Source organism: Crinia signifera, chromosome 12 (genome assembly GCF_055691185.1).
Source record: "Crinia signifera chromosome 12, ASM5569118v1, whole genome shotgun sequence".
NCBI lineage: Eukaryota > Metazoa > Chordata > Amphibia > Anura > Myobatrachidae > Crinia > Crinia signifera.
Window position 1 is genome coordinate 2,976,776 of NC_139228.1, and position 22,288 is coordinate 2,999,063.

Sequence of the window (22,288 nt, forward strand, 5' to 3'; positions counted from 1 at the left end):
ATCTGGGAGTCACTCAGAGGACAGCCCCACAGAGCAGCAGAGGCCAAGAGTCATTACCAGCAGGAGCTGGCACCAGAACTAAGGTACCGGGGAGCCCTATACCCCAACAGCAAGCCCGCACCCCAGCAGGGGTACCCCCTGAAGTCCTATCCCCTCCTGACAGCACACATCATTGGAGGTCCACTTTAGTGACTGACATCCTGTACCCTGTTTATTACTGCAGCACGGATAGTTCCAATACCTTACAAGAAGTCACCCTAAAACAGGTGGCTTGCTTGTCCCTCTTGAGAGGATTGTTAACCTTTAATGTTCTACACAAGTTAGTGTGCACACTAAGCTAGGGACTATTCTCTCTTGTGAGGATTTCCGTCGCGGGACCTTTCTCCAAGTGCAGTGACTGTTTTGCACCAGGGACTACAGTTCAGTACACACAGGGTGCATAGCGCCACCTGTCGGTCGGATATTTTGTGATAGTGTTATATATGCAGTATAGTGTCTTAGTGATGTAATATTATTCTCTTTAATGTCTCTTCTCTTTTGTATTTTTATCACCATGATGTCATTCTATTTGCAATCGTTATCTCTTTAATGCCTTAAATTGAACGTTTACATGTTACACCTTTTCTTGATGGTTATATATGTGTAAATGCACTGCAGCAACCGGTACGAGTATCTTTTTTTTAAATAAATCTTTGTTGCTGCTAATTGTAGTAGTGTCACTTCTGTGGGTCCTCCTTGGGTTGTGCCATTCCCTGTCACAGGTTCTTCCAAGAAGAGGCCGTGAAGATCCGAAGCCGGCAAGTCCAGATTCAGGTACCATCTTACACCACACCGTTACAGGGGCACTGTCACACATATGCTTACGCACAGCATACTGGGCCTTATTCTGATCGGATCGGTGAAACGTGCGTACGGACGTGTACACCGAGCGTTTTCCACAATCTCACGGTGAGCGTGAGTCCGCCCATATAACAGCCGCACACGGACGGTCACAGACACCGAAAAAGGGGAGTGGTGTACATATGAGCGTACGCCAACGTGCACGTACGCATCTCAGCCTTTTTCGCTCGGAGGCTTAGCGTGTCCATGAACATAAGACATTTACCAAACATTGCAAGTAGAAAAGGTGACCCAAAAACACATTGTTGGTGTTAGACCTGATAGATGTGTGAAAATAAGTAATGTGACTTGTATGTTTGTGTTGCAGTGAAAAAGTTGACACATGTCGACTCCTATGATTTGTGGGTCCTGTTTTCAAAATATGGGAAACGCACTGCATTAAGGGTGTAGGATGTATACAAAATAACTACCTGGACATATTGAAACATGTTTAATTGGATTAATACTACATAAAAATAAACCAACCTTTACATGGTGAGAAGTGTAGACAGAGAACCTTCCTATGTATTTCTGGGCTGTGTCTGGCTTGCAGGTACTGACATGAGGCATTTCACTTAATAGTCGGCAGCATTGCTTAATATTGCAGTCAGGTGTATGCAAATTATTTGTAATTGGCATTAATTAGCAGACCAGGGCGTCCGCACTCTAATGCTGGGTACACACCAGGACGACTAGGGCCCGATCCCCACAATCTAGATCCAATTCCGATCAATTGGATGTAGATTGTGTGCTGATTGGGCCCTTTTCTGACCTGGTGTGGACCGATACCGATCCGCGGGTCGGTCGGTCGTTATTGAGATTCTACCGGCTGCAGGTAGGATCTCAATGACGACCATACAGCCGGGTGCGGGTCGCCATCGGATCGGACCCGCTCAAGGTGCACATCGTGAGCGGGTCGTGCCCCCCCGCGTCACCGTGAGCGGGTCGGACGAGACACTGACGACCCGCTCACGATTGTGCATCGTGAGTGGGTCGTCCTGGTGTGTACCCCACATAAGAGTGCTATTGAGCACTCTTTGGAGTCTGACTGTTTTTGGCCCAAAATGCACGTTGCGCTCGCCGAGCGAGGCAGATGTGCGGAGTGCACACCCCCGTGTACACCCGGGTATACGCCCAGTTTTGCCCTGTTTTCTAGCCTCTCCCCTAAAAACGCCCACATCACGCCCACTGTCACCTTCTGATTGCGGATAGGATTTTTCACTCGGGACAGTCTGTTCGTCAGCGGTTTGCTGACGCCGCACATGTGCATAGCGAATGATACGCATGCGCAGTAGAAAAAAAACTCCGGACCATGCGAACACGTCCACCCGCACCAACCAGAATAACCCCCACTGTGCACATCAGAATCATCTTTATTGCCAGGTATACTTGCGTATGCTTTGAATTTTTTGTGGTAACATGCATGGTCATTAGATAATCGCAGCCCTGTGTACTGAATCAGGCCCAATGTGTGTGTGGAAGCTGGAAGTGAGCGTAGTGCAACTTACATGCACAGGAGAAAACAATAACTTTACTGCATCTGCTATCGCTGCTGACTCTGGATCTGCGCCGCTGGCAGGATCTCTGACTTCCTCCAATTTATGATGTAGTCTCAGCTCCTCCGCACACAGGCCAGCGCTGCAGTTGCAGAGCGTTGCGGTTGCAGCGCGCTCCCTAGAAGCCACAGGAGGTGCAGTCGTAGAACCGCAGAGCATGGCGTTATTTGTTTACTAATGACATGACCCCTTCCTTCCCCTCCCCCCTGTGTGTCTGTATGCACATTACCCCCTGTGGGGGGAGAATGTCTGACGCTCAGGACAGTCACCGCTGGGCAAAGCTAAATTCCTCACATGTTAAATATTGGCCAAGATTGGATGTGGAAAACTACAAGGATGCCTCTGCGGCGGCTGCTGGGGGTCCGTCTGCATCGATTGAGCACCTAGTTACAGGAGCAGGCCACGGAATGCTGGTTAATGTATCACGGCCATTACTGGTCTGCAAAGAAAGCTAGGGAGAGAGAGAGAGAGAGTGTGCGTTCTGTTTACCGCGATGTCAGCACCTGCCGTTAGTGACAACAGTGGGCCTGATTCAGAGTGGGTGCGCAAGTGGGTTGGCCGGTGCGCCTCGCTGGTTTAGGCCTACTGCGCCAAAGTAAGAAATCCTGACCGCAGTCCGATAACTCTGCTGAGACTCCCCCCTGCGTTACATAGCAGTAACAGGGTCCGGACATGGCGGTCTTACTGTGCGCCCGCGGTCCCTGAGCCACAAGTGTGCCGCGTCCAATAACACAGATCAGAATCGTCAGATCACTTAGCGGATGTGTAGCCCACGGGCCGCGACATGGACAAATGGTCAACATGCACTAATTCAACATTGACGCGCTCTTCCCTAAAACTCATATCAACCTTTTCATGTCGTGTTTTTTTCCATGTCAACCTACTGCTTGTGTCAACCTATTCTTTATGTCGACCTGTTACATATTGACCTTGTAAAGTGTCTTCATGTATCGACTTTTTGCATAATTTTTCAAACACAGCCTGTAACATGGCAGAAACCAATTAGTCAGTACTTTATCTCTCTCCGAGCCTTGATAATTGCTTGAATCCTCCGCTGCTCTGTCCTAACGTGTGATTAGATGAGGGATAGAGGCGTCATAGGGGACAGGACAGTATATAAATACCCACGTCTGTCAATACATCACGATATGAAGCCGCCCTTTGTAACACTACACCGGTCCTGCCGGCGGCTGGCGGAGCCTCATCCTGATCCGTGTTATAAATACCGTGCAGACAATGGCTCCCAGCAGGTGTTATATGTGCGCCTGCCATGTGCTCGCCAATTCCGTAGTCCTAGATTCTGTACTGGCGTGTATGCAGCAGGAGCCAATCACCTGCTCCGTGTTATTTGGCTGTGGTCCTGCTGGTTCTTACCGCTGTACTATATATATAGCAGCACATGTGCCCGCAGTCTGCGGATTCTTTCCCAAAATGGATTTGCAATCCCTAATAGAGTTCTAAATATACAGCGCAGCTGGAGCATTGTGCAGGCCTGTCGCCAGCAGCAGTCAGACAGAGCCACACGTGTACGCCCGGTGCTACAGGGTATGGCTGGGGCTGAGGGGGCTACTTATCCATAATGGCATACTCCGTGTGATCAGAGTGCCAAATTGGTGCCCACCACTGCACTGCAGGGTGTGCATGTACTGGATGCGTATATACATACACTTGCAGGGGCTCCGAGTGCGGCAGCCATTGCTGGGGGGGGGGGGGGGATAATGGGTATATAGGGTAATCTGGTTGCAACACATCTCACAAAGCAGTGGCTGTACTGTCCCAAGTAAAATCTTATTGGTTCCTATTAGCAACATCCCAGCTTCAATAGAACTCCCATCTTAGTCAATTTATCCCACAGAATCTGATTGGTTGCTATGGGCAACGGCTCCAATAGCTGTCATAGTGTCAGAGCCATCTGGGGATTTTCCTATGAATGAACACTTGCAGAGGCTGCTGGGAGTGGGAGCGGTTGCTGGCTGGGGACGGATTGGGACTTTTCCATGGCTGTGCGCGGGTTCCACAGGTGCTAATTGCAGCAGGAAGGATTATGCGCTGTGTGTTTCCTGCTCTGATAATTAGCAGATCACAATTATGCTGTGACTATGAGGCAGATAAATAATGTCCCAAGCTACAGGTGTCACATTGTACCTCCTGTACATTTCCTAATGTCCCCAAACGGAATTAGTGCTGAATCAGGTCTCAGAGTAATAATATATATCATTGTGTTTGGGAATTGCATGTCATGTCACCAGGATTTTCCAGTGTAGAATTATATAACTATGGATCAGAGGTGCCAATTTATGTTTTTGCTGGTGGGTGCTCACGAGTGTTAAAAGGTTCAACAAGCAAATACGGCGGCCCGGCATTGGGACTCTGGAGTTACGGGCACGTGGGTGCTCATTAATTCCTGAGGTGCTCGGGCCCTTGAGCCCCCACAGAGTCGGCACCTATGCTATGGATAAGTAAACAAGGCGTGCCTGCTGAAGCTGCCGCACCACCTGAATTGGGGCCCACACTAGAGTAAGGACTTTGGGGGCCATTTAGCAAACCATATTTGCGGGTAAATCCCGAAAAAACACCAGTTTTCAGGGTTTAGCCGCAAATATTAAGTATCACCTAAATGCATCACAGGGTACTGCAGCAAGAACCTTGGATCCCTGCTGTGATCCCCCCTGCAGCGCCGCCGGCCGCATCCCCCATAGATTTCTATGGGGGATGCAAAGCTGCCCGATGTATTAACGTCGGGCAGCCCGGCTTCGCACCCCTGGGCTATCGCCATTCTGGGACGGCGATAGCCCATTGTAGCCTATGGCTGCGGGTAAGAGGGGTCGGCGGGGGTTAGCGCATTACCACGCATGTGCCAACTCCCCGGCTTCCGGGTCAGAGCTTCGCAGGGACGGGCTACTTTCGGAGCCCTGTCCCTGCGCCCTGGTAATAATACATCCAGGCGGTATAACTCAACACCGCAATGCGATGTCATCGCGCCGGCATCGCTGTATATTGATAAATGCGCCCCTTAATCTGAAACCGTGGTAACAATGCGCAGACTTACAACATCAGCCAGCTGCGTGTGCCACCGGCCCTGGGCTAGGGATGGCCATTGATAGTGTTAAACTATGCAACGGATGACCATTGAGATTTTTACCTATAACCTGTGGGACAATCAAAGCACAGGGGTGGGGCTTTGCAGTGTCGGGGGGGGGGGGGGGGGGGGGTGGAGCTTTTTCTCTGTGTCCCGGCACTTTGAAATAGAAACAAAAGCAAAACATTGGTTTTGCTGTACCATCAATGGAGGGAAACTATCTGGTTCTCCCCATCGATGGCAAAAGCATTCGACATTGGCCATAAACCATCGATGATTTCAATCATCGATGGTCGATGGCCATCCCTACCCTGGCCCCACCCACTGAATCAGCCCCATAGACTCACAAGAATGCAGACTTATTAGCCAGGGAGCTTGCGCTCTGATCTGGGCTCTGAGACGGGCATCGTGTCTTCTCTGCTCGCTCTGTAGAAACTGGGACTGCAGGGAACACACTGTTCTTCCGATTACATAACCAGAGGCCGCAATTAATGACAGCCTTCTGTCCGATGGAGACAGCTGCGGATAGTGAGTGAGGGGGCACACCATTATACAGAGCACAAAAGCCAGGGAACATGCTAAAAATCTTAGGGGACATCAGTCGGAGGACAACGTGATTGACAGCAGACATACAAGAGGGAGGGATGCATAGATTATATATATTATATATATATTTACCTTTTCTTATATATTACAGCATATTCCGTTGTGCTTTACAATTGGAATAAATATATATATAAATACACAACTTATTATTAAATGCAGGGCACATTGCAGGTGTCAGCCAATAAACAGGCAACATGTGAGAGCGGAATCTGCCCAACAGGGTGATACCCCATTGGTTCCTTCTCCCCGAATTCAAGCCTCATGTCTTGCGTTTCAATGTAGGCGCAAGCTATATAAATGCACCAATCCTGTCATCAGAAAGGAGTCAGCCTTTAGTATGATGTTATAATAATATATAGCAATGCATGGGGAGAACATACAAACTCCACACAGATAATGTCCTTGGTGGGAATCAAACCCAAAGCCTCAGTGCCTTTAAAACAACCCTCAATTTGAATGAAATTTTTTTATCATCCACGTTCCGCACAGTGCCATGTGCTTTGTTACATCACTGCTGTGTGCCTGTGCATGGGGGGAGCGAGTGACCCAAAGGAGGCAGTGTAACCTGGCCAAGCACAGGGTCAGGTATTTTAGTGTATAATGACCTCCCAGGATGCAGCTGGGGCCTCTTCAGCCCCATCCCTATATTAGGTTTGTTTAGGTCTCTTGAGGTGTTGAAGTAGCGGCTGCCGTTATCTCTGACACCCTGCCGCTGCCCTAGGTACTAACTATAGCACATTACATTTGGTGATGCTGTGACCGTCTGTAATAAATTGGTCCACCAGACCTCTGACGGCAGGGTGCGTTCCTCTAACATGCATTGCAGGGATGTAAAGTGCATTTAGTTACATATTTACATAGTTTTCGATGGTGTCCAGCACCGCGCCACCTCTCTCTTATACAAGGATTATGGAAAATTGGTCATAAAGATGGGGGGGTTTGGGTGGATGGGTCTGAGCACCATTGAAACTCACAGTTTATCAGTCTCTCAGCTGTACATTTATGGGGGCAGTGTGTGTGTGCATGTGGGGGGGGGGGTGTTCTCCTGGATATGATTGCACGACAGTCCGGTTTACTTATGCATGTTCCTGCTGTTTTTGAGGCTTTTGCAAGAACAGTGTTTGGTGGTCACCATCCTCACTCTTGGACCTGCATTAGGGCCTCACTTGTGACAATCAGGTCAAACATCTGTGGCTAGGACTTTTTTGCTCATTGTTTGGAATCCCTGACTCCATGAAATTACCTGTGTATGGTCCATAATTGTGCTGGGAAAGGCCCTTCATAAGGGTATCTACTTGCGTCTTGTCAATGGAAGACAAAGAGTGAAAGAGTGGTCTTCAACCGTGGATCTTAAGGCCTAATCTAGTACCAGCCCAGATCATTTTTTCATTGAATGTTGGGTGGTTGTAAAGTCTCATGACATTTAGGACCAGATGTTCCTAAGAAAGTTTCTTGGCTTTCTGGGATCTTTGAAACTTATGTCGCTTTAAAAAACTTTGATTAGTCTTCAAGTGTAACACAATCTGCTGATGCTATACATTCAAAATTGTCTTCTTGTTTTTTAGCTCCTGAGACTTTTCGAAATGTTTATCGGGCCAATTTTCTTCAGGAATGTTTCCAAAGGAGGCCCAAATAAGAATGGCAATACTAAAAAGAACAAGATGGACTCTCCATATCAGAGGGCACTTTATCCAGGCAAGAGGCGTTTACTGAACTCTCAACATGGTGGTGTGTCCATCTTTGAAGTATCCACCAACAATAATTTCTCCAGAACAGAGAACAGACGGGATGGAGCCAGAGTCTTGAGAAGAAAGAGCATTGATGGATTAATTAACTCATCCCAGAACCAGGAGAACTAGGTGGATTTTGTCCTTGACTCTTGACCTTATACAACTATTATTACTTGTCTCAACGCAAACATGTCTTTCAGATTTATTACAAATATACTGAAAAACTGAAAAGCTAAAGCGTTCATGCTAAATAAATTGTCGCAATATTTGATTAAATGCTAAATAAATCAAAATTAAGAAATTATATGTTATCTTATATGTATGGGTAGTGGCTACTGCCACTCTAATAGCCAATGTAGCTGATTCCTGCTTCAAAGTGATGTCACTGGCTCCTAGTGACTGGATAGGCTGCACTCTCAGTGATGGCAATGGCTCCTAGTGACTGGATAGGCCGCTCTCTCAGTGATATCACTGGCTCCTAGTAACCGGATAGGCTGCGCTCTCAGTGATGTCACTGGCTCCTAGTGACTGGATAGGCCGCACTCTCAGTGATGTCACTGGATCCTAGTGACTGGATAGGCCGCACTCTCAGTGATGGCAATGGCTCCTAGTGACTGGATAGGCCGCACTCTCAGTTATGTCACTGGCTCCTAGTGACTGGATAGGCCGCACTCTCAGTGATGGCAATGGCTCCTAGTGACTGGATAGGCCGCTCTCTCTCAGTGATATCACTGGCTCCTAGTGACTTGATAGTCCGCGCTCTCAGTGATGTCACTGGATCCTAGTGACTGGATAGGCCGCACTCTCAGTGATGTCACTGGCTCCTAGTGACTTGATAGTCCGTGCTCTCAGTGATGTCACTGGATCCTAGTGACTGGATAGTCTGCGCTCTCAGTGATGTCACTGGCTCCTAGTGACCGGATAGGCTGCGCTCTCAGTGATGTCACTGGATCCTAGTGACTGGATAGGCCGCACTCTCAGTGATGTCACTGGCTCCTAGTGACTTGATAGTCCGTGCTCTCAGTGATGTCACTGGATCCTAGTGACTGGATAGTCTGCGCTCTCAGTGATGTCACTGGCTCCTAGTGACCGGATAGGCTGCGCTCTCAGTGATGTCACTGGCTCCTAGTGACTTGATAGTCCGCGCTCTCAGTGATGTCACTGGATCCTAGTGACTGGATAGGCTGCACTCTCAGTGATGGCAATGGCTCCTAGTGACTTGATAGTCCGCGCTCTCAGTGATGTCACTGGATCCTAGTGACTGGATAGTCCGCGCTCTCAGTGATGTCACTGGATCCTAGTGACTGGATAGGCCGCACTCTCAGTGATGTCACTAGTTTCTCTATATAGGACATTTGGTCACCCCTGTCCATATTTGTTTAAATAACATTTTAGTTCTTCCGGTGTACATTTTGTTGATCTTTCTCAATTAGAAGCTGTTGAGAATGAATTTTGCAGAATGAGAAAAAACTGATAGAGGAGATGCAATTTTTAGGGGTGATCTTAGTTGCCCCCGGTAAAGCCAATTCCCCCCACACAACATGAGCACTGTTAGATGGCATGCAGCTTCTTCTCAGAACGCTTTGTGCTGGTGCGTCTCCATGCTCCATGTGTCCCATGATAATATAAGCAGGAATCTCCGATCCCCCCCCCCCTGCACCGCTGCCAGTCGCATGTATCAACATCGGGCAGCAGCGCTTCGCACCCCTGTTCTACCTCCATTCCTAGATGTCGGTAGCCAATTGCAGCCCATGCGCTACAGACCGCACTGCCTCCTCTCGGAGCCCTGTCCCTACGCGTGCAGCATGATAGATTCTGCTGATAGGATTGCGTTATACAATGCCTTCCTGGATCGTAATATTCCACCCAGGTGATCTGTGATAAATGGGCCCCTTAGTCAGCCGTAATCTGTTCCAAACCTACCGCACTCCTTACCTTGCTGTTTACCGCTTTAAGGCTCCCGCTGTATCAGAATGGCGATAGCCCAGGGGTGCGATGCCAGGCTGCCCGATGTTAATACATCGGGCAGCTTCGCATCCCCCATAGAAATCTATGGGGGAGGTGGCCGGCGGCGCTGCAGGGGGGATCGCAGCAGGGATACATTTAGGGGGATACTTAATATTTGCGGCTAAACCCCGAAAACGGGTGTTTTTGGGGGATTTAGCCGCAAATATGGTTTGATAAATGGGCCCCTAAACCAGTAACTTGTCTTACCTGCTCTAGTGTGTAGGGTGATACTGAGATATTGACTGCAGTAAATAGTACAGGTCTGCTCCCCCCTTCTCTGCATGTCTGTGTACTGAGTTGAATCTCAGCCAATCAGCGTGCGGCCAGTGTTTTCGAAATCAGAAGCGCTTCCCGCGCCGCCGCCCGGCAGACTTCTTATTTCCAAGACACTGCAGGGACCCGGTCACCCGGCGCCAACTCGGTACACAGCGACGAAGGGAATCTTTTCACCGCAGCTTCTTGACACTTAGACAGCGCCGCAGGTACACCTGCGCCGCACGGGTCCCCCTGCCTGCACCCTGCTGCCCGCACCCCGCTGCACCAACAAGGAGGGGGGAGCTGGGGGCGTAACAATAGTGCTATAGTTACGCCACAGTCCCTCCCTCCCATATTACAGATGCAGCAGGGAGGAAGCACACACCGGAATGAGATCCTGCCTCTCCGTGCGGGAGCCGCAGCCCCCGCTCCCCCAAGCAGTGGCGGGGGCTGCCTTACACAAGCTACGCCACTGTTGCTCCCCCCCCTCTCTGTATGTCCCCCATTCAATCTATTTCCCCCAGCCTGCTCCCTGCTTCTCTGCATGTCCCCCACTCTGCCCCCATTCAGTGTATTACCCCCAGCCTGCTCCCTGCTTCTCTGTATGTCCCCCATTCTGCCCCATTCAGTGTATTTCCCCCAGCCTGGTCTCCCCTTCTCTGTATGTCCCCCACTATGCCCCCATTCAATGTATTTCCCCCAGCCTGCTCCTTCACAGTACATTCCCCCTGCCTGACCCTCCTTCTCTGTATGGCCCCCTTCTGTAAGCCATAGGATGGAGAGGCCAAGCAGGCACCACAAGGAGAGGAGACAGATGCCTGTGCTCCCCGCTCCCGCCGTCGCCCTCCTCTGCTGAGTCTGTTCTGCATGCTGCTCCTTCCTCCTGGGATACTGTGATCGTGAGCAGGCGGAGAGATTGCAGACGGAAGATGGGGTGGGGACGGGGGTTGGACAGATCCTCACATGAAGACACTGAACAGTGGCTGCCGACACCCTCTCACCGCTGCACACAAGGCTCGCTGTAGGCCCCGCCTCTACAGTCCCGCGCTGTGAGTCCTGCTTCTGCTTCCGGCAGGCTGAGTGACATCACGGGCCGGACTTTGGACATGTCTGCCTTAGGTGATGAAGTGTCACTAGGGTGAGATGATAATTACTTACCATTGATAAATAGATGAAAGGACCTGAGTGCATCGTACTGACAGGACGGGTGTGCAGTGCGCTTTATACACACACCCAATATTTATTGTTCACCCCCCAGTTATTCGGGCAGCTGTTTGGGCCTGTTTCCCCGTATGTGGTAAGGTGCGTACACATGGCACGTAACATAAAGCGTATGCGCGATAACAACAACCGCATCGTCTAGTGTGTGCGCACTGTATCGCTAACCATGTACAATTCAGACAGTAGCGCCCGTGGTTCTCTATATATTACACGGGTACAGTGCCCACCAGCAGCACAGCCAGCGACAGGATCCTACATGTGGCGGATGCGAGTGGGTCTATATATATTACACGGGTACAGTGCCCACCAGCAGCACAGCCAGCGACAGGATCCTACATGTGGTGGATGCGAGTGGCTCTATATATTACACGGGTACAGTGCCCACCAGCAGCACAGCCAGCGACAGGATCCTACATGTGGCGGATGCGAGTGGTTCTCTATATATTACACGGGTACAGTGCCCACCAGCAGCACAGCCAGCGACAGGATCCTACATGTGGTGGATGCGAGTGGTTCTCTATATATTACACGGGTACAGTGCCCACCAGCACCACAGCCAGCGACAGGATCCTACATGTGGCGGATGCGAGTGGCTCTCTATATATTACACGGGTACAGTGCCCACCAGCAGCACAGCCAGCGACAGGATCCTACATGTGGTGGATGCGAGTGGTTCTCTATATATTACATGGGTACAGTGCCCACCAGCAGCACAGCCAGTGACAGGATCCTACATGTGGTGGATGCGAGTGGTTCTCTATATATTACACGGGTACAGTGCCCACCAGCAGCACAGCCAGCGACAGGATCCTACATGTGGCGGATGCGAGTGGTTCTCTATATATTACACGGGTACAGTGCCCACCAGCAGCACAGCCAGCGACAGGATCCTACATGTGGCGGATGTGAGTGGTTCTCTATATATTACACGGGTACAGTGCCCACCAGCAGCACAGCCAGCGACAGGATCCTACATGTTGCGGATGCAAGTGGTTCTCTATATATTACACGGGTACAGTGCCCATCAGCACCACAGCCAGCGACAGGATCCTACATGTGGCGGATGTGAGTGGTTCTATATATATTACACGGGTACAGTGCCCACCAGCAGCACAGCCAGCGACAGGATCCTACATGTGGCGGATGCGAGTGGTTCTCTATATATTACATGGGTACAGTGCCCACCAGCACCACAGCCAGCGACAGGATCCTACATGTGGCGGATGCGAATGGTTCTCTATATATTACATGGGTACAGTGCCCACCAGCAGCACAGCCAGCGACAGGATCCTACATGTGGTGGATGCGAGTGGTTCTCTATATATTACACGGGTACAGTGCCCACCAGCAGCACAGCCAGCGACAGGATCCTACATGTGGCGGATGTGAGTGGTTCTCTATATATTACACGGGTACAGTGCCCACCAGCAGCACAGCCAGCGACAGGATCCTACATGTTGCGGATGCAAGTGGTTCTCTATATATTACACGGGTACAGTGCCCATCAGCACCACAGCCAGCGACAGGATCCTACACGTGGCGGATGTGAGTGGTTCTCTATATATTACACGGGTACAGTGCCCACCAGCAGCACAGCCAGCGACAGGATCCTACATGTGGCGGATGCGAGTGGTTCTCTATATATTACATGGGTACAGTGCCCACCAGCAGCACAGCCAGCGACAGGATCCTACATGTGGCGGATGCGAGTGGTTCTCTATATATTACACGGGTACAGTGCCCACCAGCAGCACAGCCAGCGACAGGATCCTACATGTTGCGGATGCAAGTGGTTCTCTATATATTACACGGGTACAGTGCCCACCAGCAGCACAGCCAGCGACAGGATCCTACATGTTGCGGATGCAAGTGGTTCTCTATATATTACACGGGTACAGTGCCCATCAGCACCACAGCCAGCGACAGGATCCTACATGTGGCGGATGTGAGTGGTTCTCTATATATTACACGGGTACAGTGCCCACCAGCAGCACAGCCAGCGACAGGATCCTACATGTGGTGGATGCGAGTGGTTCTCTATATATTACACGGGTACAGTGCCCACCAGCAGCACAGCCAGCGACAGGATCCTACATGTGGCGGATGCGAGTGGTTCTCTATATATTACACGGGTACAGTGCCCACCAGCAGCACAGCCAGCGACAGGATCCTACATGTGGCGGATGCGAGTGGCTCTATATATTACATGGGTACAGTGCCCACCAGCAGCACAGCCAGCGACAGGATCCTACATGTGGTGGATGCGAGTGGTTCTCTATATATTACACGGGTACAGTGCCCACCAGCAGCACAGCCAGCGACAGGATCCTACATGTGGTGGATGCGAGTGGTTCTCTATATATTACACGGGTACAGTGCCCACCAGCAGCACAGCCAGCGACAGGATCCTACATGTGGCGGATGCGAGTGGTTCTCCATATATTACACGGGTACAGTGCCCACCAGCAGCACAGCCAGCGACAGGATCCTACATGTGGCGGATGCGAGTGGCTCTCTATATATTACACGGGTACAGTGCCCACCAGCAGCACAGCCAGCGACAGGATCCTACATGTGGCGGATGCGAGTGGCTCTATATATTACACGGGTACAGTGCCCACCAGCAGCACAGCCAGCGACAGGATCCTACATGTGGTGGATGCGAGTGGTTCTCTATATATTACACGGGTACAGTGCCCACCAGCAGCACAGCCAGCGACAGGATCCTACATGTGGTGGATGCGAGTGGTTCTCTATATATTACACGGGTACAGTGCCCACCAGCAGCACAGCCAGCGACAGGATCCTACATGTGGCGGATGCGAGTGGCTCTATATATTACATGGGTACAGTGCCCACCAGCAGCACAGCCAGCGACAGGATCCTACATGTGGCGGATGCGAGTGGTTCTCTATATATTACACGGGTACAGTGCCCAACAGCACCACAGCCAGCGACAGGATCCTACATGCACAGACATGAATGAAGACATAAAACAGATGCGGTTCTATTTGAATTGTTTTATTTGCAAGAAAAAAGACAAATCAGCATTTTCAGAATGTCATTTACACGTCCGATATATAAATATACTGTCTCTGTAAACATCGGTTTCCTGCCTTTATAATAAGTTAGTTAGACCTCTATGTATATATATTTATATACCTATATATCACATGATGTACACGTAACTGCAATATTCCTTATATCCTGCCGCTAAGCACTTTTACATCCCAACACAGCAGGATCTGTTGGTGGAAAGACTTTAGGTGACCTCAGATTGTGACATTTCCCCCCGGCACATAAATGGTTAAAATGTGGTTTCCCAGCCATGAGCCTCAGCCACAGCAGTTTGTGGATTGGTAGGCCGGATGTAAAGTCTGAATAAATATGAGAATGGAATAGGAATCTCTAGCACACAGAGGGGGTGTTTGTTGTTACAGGAGTACTATAGAAGGCAGGGCAGAACAAGACTATGTGTAAGTAAATTGTTCTCCCATCTAGTGCAAGTAACACTCCTACACGGACGTAACTGGCGCAATCTCAGGTGGTCTGAGGACGCAGCAGGTGGATGAGCCCTTTAATTGTCCAGCCACAGTGCATCCTTGGATGGAGCCATGGGAGGCAACACAACCGCAGAGCACTGGCCGAGGGGAGGTCACTGTACGCTGAGCACAGCAAACTACAGATGAATGTGGCCAGGCACGTGGCAATGCCCTGTGCCAGCAGACTGCTCTAAAACGATTGCATAAACGCCTGAATTCCACCCGGCTTGTGCCGCGTAATGGGCAGACGGGCGAGGACGGGACAATGAAACTGCTGCAGCAGGCGAACAGTGTGCGGTCACTACATTGGTGTCCTGGCTGCTGAGGTCACCCCAGGACACAGGGGGGTAAGTTCATACGCCATCCCCAAAGTCTCTCCGAAATCAGGTGGCTTCCGGAAAAGTCTACTCATTGTCCATGTTTCTCCCTTGAAACATCTCTCTGTCTAGAAGAAGAAGAGGCCCATCATGAAGGGGCTTCAAGTCTTAGCACCAGACCAGTCCAAACTGGGCCACCAAGGGCCACAGAGCCTTCATCTCATGCCAGCCTTCTGGGACTGGACGTTGTGTGCCAAACCAAGCAGTCTGTTGCTTGTTGTAAGGTCCAACTGGTAGACGTCAGAGCTCACACTCTTCTCATCACTCCGTCCTCCTCCTCCCAAAGACAGCGGACATGCTCCTCACGATGCCCTTGATGCCGGCGTTTTTCTTGCTGGAACTCCTGTTCTCCCGCACGGTCTCCAGCAGTTGGTGGAAGACCACCAAGGAACCGTGGTAGGTCTCTGCCGCTGAAATCTCGAAGAAGCCGCAGCCGGAGGAGATGGCCAGCAGGCGCCCCTCTTCGCTGGAGACCTCCCTCCGATGCTGGAGGTCCCTCTTGTTCCCCACAATGATAATGGGTGCCGGGACATGGCGCTTTTTTGACTGCAGGATCCGCTGGAGCAGCTGGTGCACCATGGCGAAGCTGTCGCGGTCACAGATGCTGTAGACCAGGATGAAGCCGTCGGCCCATCGTAGCTGGTCTTCGCTGATGCAGGTCTGCAGGTTGGGGTTCTGTAAACACAGAGGCAACAACACGGTTAGTATGCTGACAAGGTTCTGTATGAAGGAATGTTTGCCTGCAGCTGTCCCTAGGTTACTCATTAGCTTTATTACACTGGCGGACAAAGGGCAGATACACAGGAACTAATGGCAGCCATTAATCAGTGCTAAGGGGGAAATTTACTAACGTTTCCCATAGCAACCAAACATATTCTGCCAATTATCTCTACTGCATCCTAGAAAATAAGAGATAATCTGATTGGTTGCTGTGGGCAAACTTTAGTAAATTTCTCCCTAAGTGGTTTAACACCTGAACAGAGATAAAGTATCAACCAGCCGCTGTCATTTTGCAAACATTGGGGCAGATGTATTAAGCCTTAACAAGAGATAAATGCAAGGGTGATAAGGAGAGATAAACGTCCAGCCAATCACCTGCTAACTGCCATGTTACAGGCTGTAGTCAGTAAGGAGCTGATTGGCTGAACGTTTATCTCTCTTTATCACCCTGGCATTTATCTCTTGTTAAGGCTTAATACATCTGCCCCATTGCCGGTACCATGGCAGCTAGAAGCTGATTGGCTGGTGCTTTATCGCTCTCCAAACTGTCTTACATAATGCCATATTGTACAACAGATACACTCTCTCTTGATACATACGCCCCTAAAGCTGGGTACACACTAGACGATATTGTGAACGATTTTATAGACTTCAACAGGTGGGATGGACAAACCAATATCGGCCAGTGTGTACGCAATGCGCGCTCCTGCGCATCGTCAGTGACATCTTCCTGTTGTCCTGCATGTACAGATGACAGAGGATACCACTGATGACGCGTGGAATGCACCACCCTGTCACTGCTGGCAACATCATGCTGTTTGTACCAAGCATTGGTCCACTAAAAGGTACCACTACCTGCAGGGGAAATATATAAGACTCTGATAATGGACGTACCTGAGGGCAGACAGAATCCCAGATGCTGAAGAAGGTTTCTCTGCCGTCCACCACAACATTGTGCGTGTAGATGGATTCTGTGACACAGGAGAGGGAGATACAGGTTAGAATAGTGACAAGTGACGGGGCCGGGAAATAATCCCCTTCTTATACAATATATTATAAACCATCAGCCATTATATAATAATAATCACCTGTGCCGACGTATTCTCCGATGAACCTTCGGGTCAAAAAGCGGACGGTAAGCGCTGCAGGAAGAAGGAAGAAGAGGATAAGTCAGACAGCACGCTTACATACATATAACCATTTACTGACAGGTAGCAGACACAAGATGTATATCCTACAGCTACATGCAGTATCAATGTGCCATAATATAGTATTAATAGTATCATCAACATTTCTTTAACGAATATCTTCCTAAAATCATTTTATTCTAATTAAGTGAATAATTAAATAAAACGGACAGAAGAGCTGACAATCAAGCACAAGTAATGAAACGTACCGGATTTTCCCACGTTTTCCGCCCCCAACACCAACACGTTGGTTTCCACCTTCTGCAGCTGCTGACCGATCTCGTTCATCTTGGTGTGCTGCTGTTGGCTGGAGCAGATTTGTACAACCATTTGTAATCCTGTTTCTGGCCTGGGCTGTGACAGTGGCTGAGATGTGAGCTCTGGGGCTGCTTGCGGCTCCCTTTATAGTGAAGGGGGCGGGCAGGGGGTGGGTGAGTGGCAGGGCCAGCAGCTAATCACAGGAGACCTCTTGGGGTTTGCTGTTTACAAGTGGCCCGGCGGGGGGGCTGCATGTGTATCTCAGGCTTATCTCCGGAAAATCAATGCAAGGGTTTTTGCTGGAGAGAAAATCTATGAGAGGAGCAACGTGTCTGTATTATTAGCAAGCTATAGAGTGCTGGCAGTAGGCAGAGGGGGCGCAGACGTTATATTTACTGACGCTTAATTATTAATGAGCAGTTATTTATATATCGCCAACATACTCCGCCGCACCGTACCATTGGCATTCAGAGACAAATGCAACTGAAAACTAAAATATAATGGCATCGCTAGGCATAAAGGCAAACACGAGGAGTGGGGTGGCGCAGTTGGCATGATTATCACACAGATGCCGGAGATTGCATATACAAGGGGTATACCGTCCAGTCCAAACATATTACGTTGGCATGTATTGGGTCAACCGTTGAATGTCGACATGACAGGTCGACACATGGAATAGGTAGACATGGCTAATGTCAACAGGGTTGGAAGGCTGACACAAGCATTAGGCCGACAATGGCTAGGTCGACAGGTTTTCAGCCGACATGTGCCGACAGGGCCGGCGCCACCACTAGGCAAATCTAGGCATTTGCCTAGGACGCCAGCCACTGGAGGGCGGCACTTCGCCCCTCGCATGGAGGCTGCAGGGGTGTCCGTGCCGGGTACCTGCGGCGCTGTGTGATCTGGCGGTGGGGTCCCTGCAGTGATGCGCGCTATCCGTCAGCCAGGCGGCGGCGCGGGAAGCGCTGCTGGGTTTGAAAACATTCCGCATACTGATTGGCTGAGATTCAGACAATCAGCGTGCGGCGAGTTTTCAAACCCATCAGCGCTTCCCGCGCCGCCGCCTGGCTGCCGGATAGCGCGCATCACTGCAGGGACCCCACCGCCAGATCACACAGCGCCGCAGGTACCCCCCCCCCCCTCGCCTGGGGCGCTCCGATGCCTTGCATCGGCCCTGTGTGCCGACAGGCAGTATTTCATGCCTTACCATCCACTGGCGCATGGAGGGAGAATAGAATAGTGTGCCGGGCGTAGCGAGGCACCGTGCCTGAACCATGGCGAGCGCAGCGGTACACTTAGATGTGTCCATGTAGACCATGGGGTGTACTTCAAACTGATATCTATATTGCAGTGTAAAAATAAAGCAGTCAGTATTTACCCTGCACAGAAAAAAGCGCGAGTAACACAACTAGATGCAGCAACAATAAACTATTAGGATGCGCCCTCACCGGAATCGGACAAGCCACAGTGCCATCTTTGCCACCCCATTAAGTAACAGTCTGTTTATAGATGAATAAATTGTGACCTCTAATTCGCCATAATGCATGACTCCGTCTGATTACTTCAGGTACAAAGGACAGAGGGAAGAGGAGGGGTGGTGGGAGGAGGAAGAGCAGGGGGTTTGGTTTTTTTTTTTTATTGTTTTTTTTTAGTAATGTTTTTGTTAAAACACCATTCAATACATCATATTATCGAAACATGCGTGGGAATTGCAGACATCAAATATTCAAACAGTTGGGGGTTTGGGTTTTATAGGGTTGTTGAATGGTGGGGGCATGGGACGATTAGAAGTTTAAAAAAAAAAACACCCAAATCTAACTCTCTCTGCACATGTTACATCTGCCCCACCTGCAGTGCATATGGTTTTGTCCATTAGAGAGTGAATTTTACTTTGCATGTGAACCAGAATAACCCACATAGTCTTCCACTTCAGTGCAACATTGGGCGCAGTTAGGAATGATCTCCGCGTGCCTAACCCGTGCCCTGAGATGGTGCAATCGCATACCCCCTACTGCTACTACTGCCACCTTACAGGCCTGGGTTCTTATCAGCCCGTTCCTCTTCGCAGAGCGCCCATGCTGGTAAGGGATGACATGGTCCCTCCAAGGTGGGCTGGATCTGACCACGATGCCCGTTGCCAGGTCCAAACCTGGTAGCACAGTGACTGAATCGTAGCTATCACAGCTCGCATCAGCACACATCCAAGATGGCCACTGTGAGCCTTCTCTGGTTCCTCATGTCATCATTTCTGGTTTATATCCGCCAAAGCAAAGCAGTGGGAGGTAGGGGTGAAGGAGCAGAGGGCTGGGCTCCTGAAGATTCAGGGCCACATTTATCTCATATATTTGGCTACATCTGTCACTCAAAGTGTGTGAGTGTGTCTGTAACGCTGGGTGGAGCCTCTGACTCACATGACAGAGAACCAGCCCAGTGAGCCCACAGTGCCAGACACCCTCTGCCTCCCCATGTTGCCCAGGAACCTACTCCACAGCCACCAGGTGAGCGCCCCCGCCGCCCCCCCCCCCCCCCCGTGACCCCCCTCCCACGATTCGCAGCAAAACACACACCCCCGACCCCCCCCCCTAATGTATCACAGGGGACTACAGCAGGAATCTCCGATCCCTGTTGCGATCCCCCCTGCACCGCCGCCGGCCATATCCCCTATAGGCTGCCCGATGTATCAACATCGGGCAGCCCGGCATCGCACCCCATGGCTATCGCCATTCTGATATGGCGATAGCCCATTGTAGCCTATGGCTACACATCACACTGCCCGAGCGGCAGTGCGGTCAGCGGGGTCGCGGGGGGGTCAGCGCATAACCGCGCATGCTTCCGGATCAGGGCTTCGCAGGGACGGGCTCCTTTCGGAGCCCTGTCCCTGCGCCCTGGCAGATGATACATTCGGGTGAAATGATCTCATTTTACAATGTGATCCTGTGTGGTAATATTCCGCCCATGTGATCAATGATAAATGGGGCCCTCAGGGAAGAAGAAGAGGATGGAAGCCCTGGGAGGTGGCAGACCTTATCAGTGCTTGACTACACCGGCATGCAGCACCAACACACCCAGGTGCCCCTCACAGAGGCACAGCTAAAACGCTGGTGCAGAAATGGTCACGTGTCAGGGAAACCACCCCCACTGGTGTGTGCCTGAGCAATGAGACAGAACCCGAGGCTCTCCCAGGGTGGTGACATTATATTGTCCTTATATGTTCCTGGTATGGGCAGGAGGTTCCCAATACACAGAGCGACACACGGGTCACATACAGTACGTGACATTACAGCACATATACAGGCTGTATCGTTACATATAAAGGGGAGAGGCTGACTCTCCGGCGGTCCCCTCCGCCCCAAGCTTTGACCCAAATAAACAAGGCAACACTTTCAATTGGGCCAAAAACTGTCACAGCTTTTATTAAATTAAAAATACTTCAACCATAACCTTACACCATATGTCGCAGGGCCAGGAAAGGATTGGTGAGCAATGTTCCATCTAAAATGGATTGGGCGTGTCCGGCCTGACATCCCGCCCCTCCTGATCAACCTATGGGTGGAGGCGCGCTCGGCCCGACTATGTGGGCACGATGCGTCCCGCCTCCCCTCCTCCGTACCTATGGGTGGAGGCGCGCTCGGCCCGACTATGCGGGCACGATGCGTCCTGCCTCCCCTCCTCCGTACCTATGGGTGGAGGCGCGACCTGTGGTCCCGCCTCCCCTCCAACCACAGTTGAAGGTGGGTTGTGGCTTGCCCTGACGGGTATTGGCAACCCCAGCCCCCTCCCTTACCACCTGGGGACCGCGCACCTTGCGCATAAAACCTTAACTTGGCGTGCCGCCCATGCGGCCCAACCGTCATAAGCTGGAGCCAGGCGTGCGGCCTGGTGAATATGCTTGGCCGTCTGACGTCCCCTTCCGTACCATTGCATACCATGTCTTGCTCACCCCTTTCCCCACGCTGCTTAACAGGCCTGTGAAAACCTGCACTTAATGACAATATACTCTGCACACATTGTCATCTGTAAACATTTCAATACTTTATACATTCCACCGCATCTATAACATTCATTTTTAATGTTTATCTTTCTTACACAATGCTTCCTCACTTTTTACACCGGCCAGTTGCCTAACATAAGCATCATCAAGAAAAGCAACCCATTTGACCGTTCTGTTTTTTGCCTTATTTAAGTTTCACCTAAATGTATCCCTGCTGTGATCCTCCCTGCAGCGCCGCCGGCCGCATCCCCCATAGGTTTCTATGGGGGATGCAAAGCTGCCCGATGTATCAACATCGGGCAGCCCGGCATCGCACCCCTGGGCTATCGCCATTCTGATATGGCAATAGCCCATTGTAGCCTATGGCTACACTTCGCACTGCCCGAGTGGCAAGGGGGGACACAAGCCAGCATAGGGTAGGGGCTCCCCCCCCCCCCCCGTATGCCCACACACCCCTATCACTACCCAGCTTCCTGCTCTCCTGAACCGTAACTTCCACCACTGGGGAGTCGCTGACGCTGTGTCACCCACATTCCCCTATCATGCCTCATAGCCCAGCCTCCTGCTCTCATGCACCCAAACTCCCACCCAGTAGGAGGAGACACTGACTCAGGGCCACCGTCCTGTACTCCTGTGCTGCCACGCTGGACCCTCACCCACTGGCAGAAGCTGCACAGTGTCCCCCACCCTCCTCTTTAGTCCCCCTTATGCCCACACACCCAGGGCCGGCGCCACCACTAGGCAGCTTTAGGCATTTGCCTAGGGCGCCGGCCACTGGAGGGCGGTAGTGAGCAGCAGAAGCCGCAGCAGTCACAGAGCTCCTGTCGGCGCCCGTGGAGAGCAAGAAGGAAAGGAAAGCAAGAAGAAAGCAGCTGGGACT

The 22,288-nt window shown here is 50.9% G+C and overlaps 3 protein-coding genes across 4 annotated transcripts in view; 2 read left to right on the forward strand and 1 right to left on the reverse strand.

Annotated features, from left to right (window-relative positions):
* Positions 1–8,152, forward strand: part of LOC146049799 (perilipin-1-like) — a 44,556-nt gene extending 36,404 nt beyond the window's left edge. For both annotated transcript variants that reach the window (XM_083166428.1, XM_083166429.1), the window contains exon 6: positions 7,686–8,152. In XM_083166428.1, the coding sequence (XP_083022554.1) occupies positions 7,686–7,979 (294 nt within the window). In that variant the 3' untranslated portion in view covers positions 7,980–8,152. The remainder of the gene's footprint in view (positions 1–7,685) is intronic.
* A 6,192-nt stretch (positions 8,153–14,344) lies between these two features.
* Positions 14,345–17,595, reverse strand: LOC146050522 (ras-related and estrogen-regulated growth inhibitor-like protein). The gene is made up of 4 exons (XM_083167572.1): positions 17,369–17,595; positions 17,061–17,114; positions 16,867–16,943; positions 14,345–15,927 (listed from the first exon to the last, which is right to left on the reverse strand). The coding sequence occupies exons 1-4, from the start codon at positions 17,487–17,489 to the stop codon at positions 15,514–15,516; spliced, it is 666 nt and encodes a 221-aa protein (XP_083023698.1). The 5' UTR covers positions 17,490–17,595; the 3' UTR covers positions 14,345–15,513.
* LOC146050521 (toll-like receptor 2 type-1) overlaps positions 15,119–22,288 on the forward strand; it is a 68,346-nt gene continuing 61,176 nt past the window's right edge. The window contains exon 1 of the mRNA XM_083167571.1: positions 15,119–15,952. The gene's annotated coding sequence lies outside the window, so the exon portion shown is untranslated. The remainder of the gene's footprint in view (positions 15,953–22,288) is intronic.

What these genes read in the sequence shown, in the direction of transcription:
- LOC146050522 (XM_083167572.1), bottom strand. Translation starts at nt 17,489, where the DNA reads ATGGTTGTACAAATCTGCTCCAGCCAACAGCAGCACACCAAGATGAAC. An exon ending in GGAAAACGTGGGAAAATCCG is followed by an intron (nt 17,115 to 17,368) that starts GTACGTTTCATT and finishes TTCTTCCTGCAG; the next exon opens with CGCTTACCGTCCGCTTTTTG. An exon ending in GGGATTCTGTCTGCCCTCAG is followed by an intron (nt 15,928 to 16,866) that starts GTACGTCCATTA and finishes CTGTGTTTACAG; the next exon opens with AACCCCAACCTGCAGACCTG.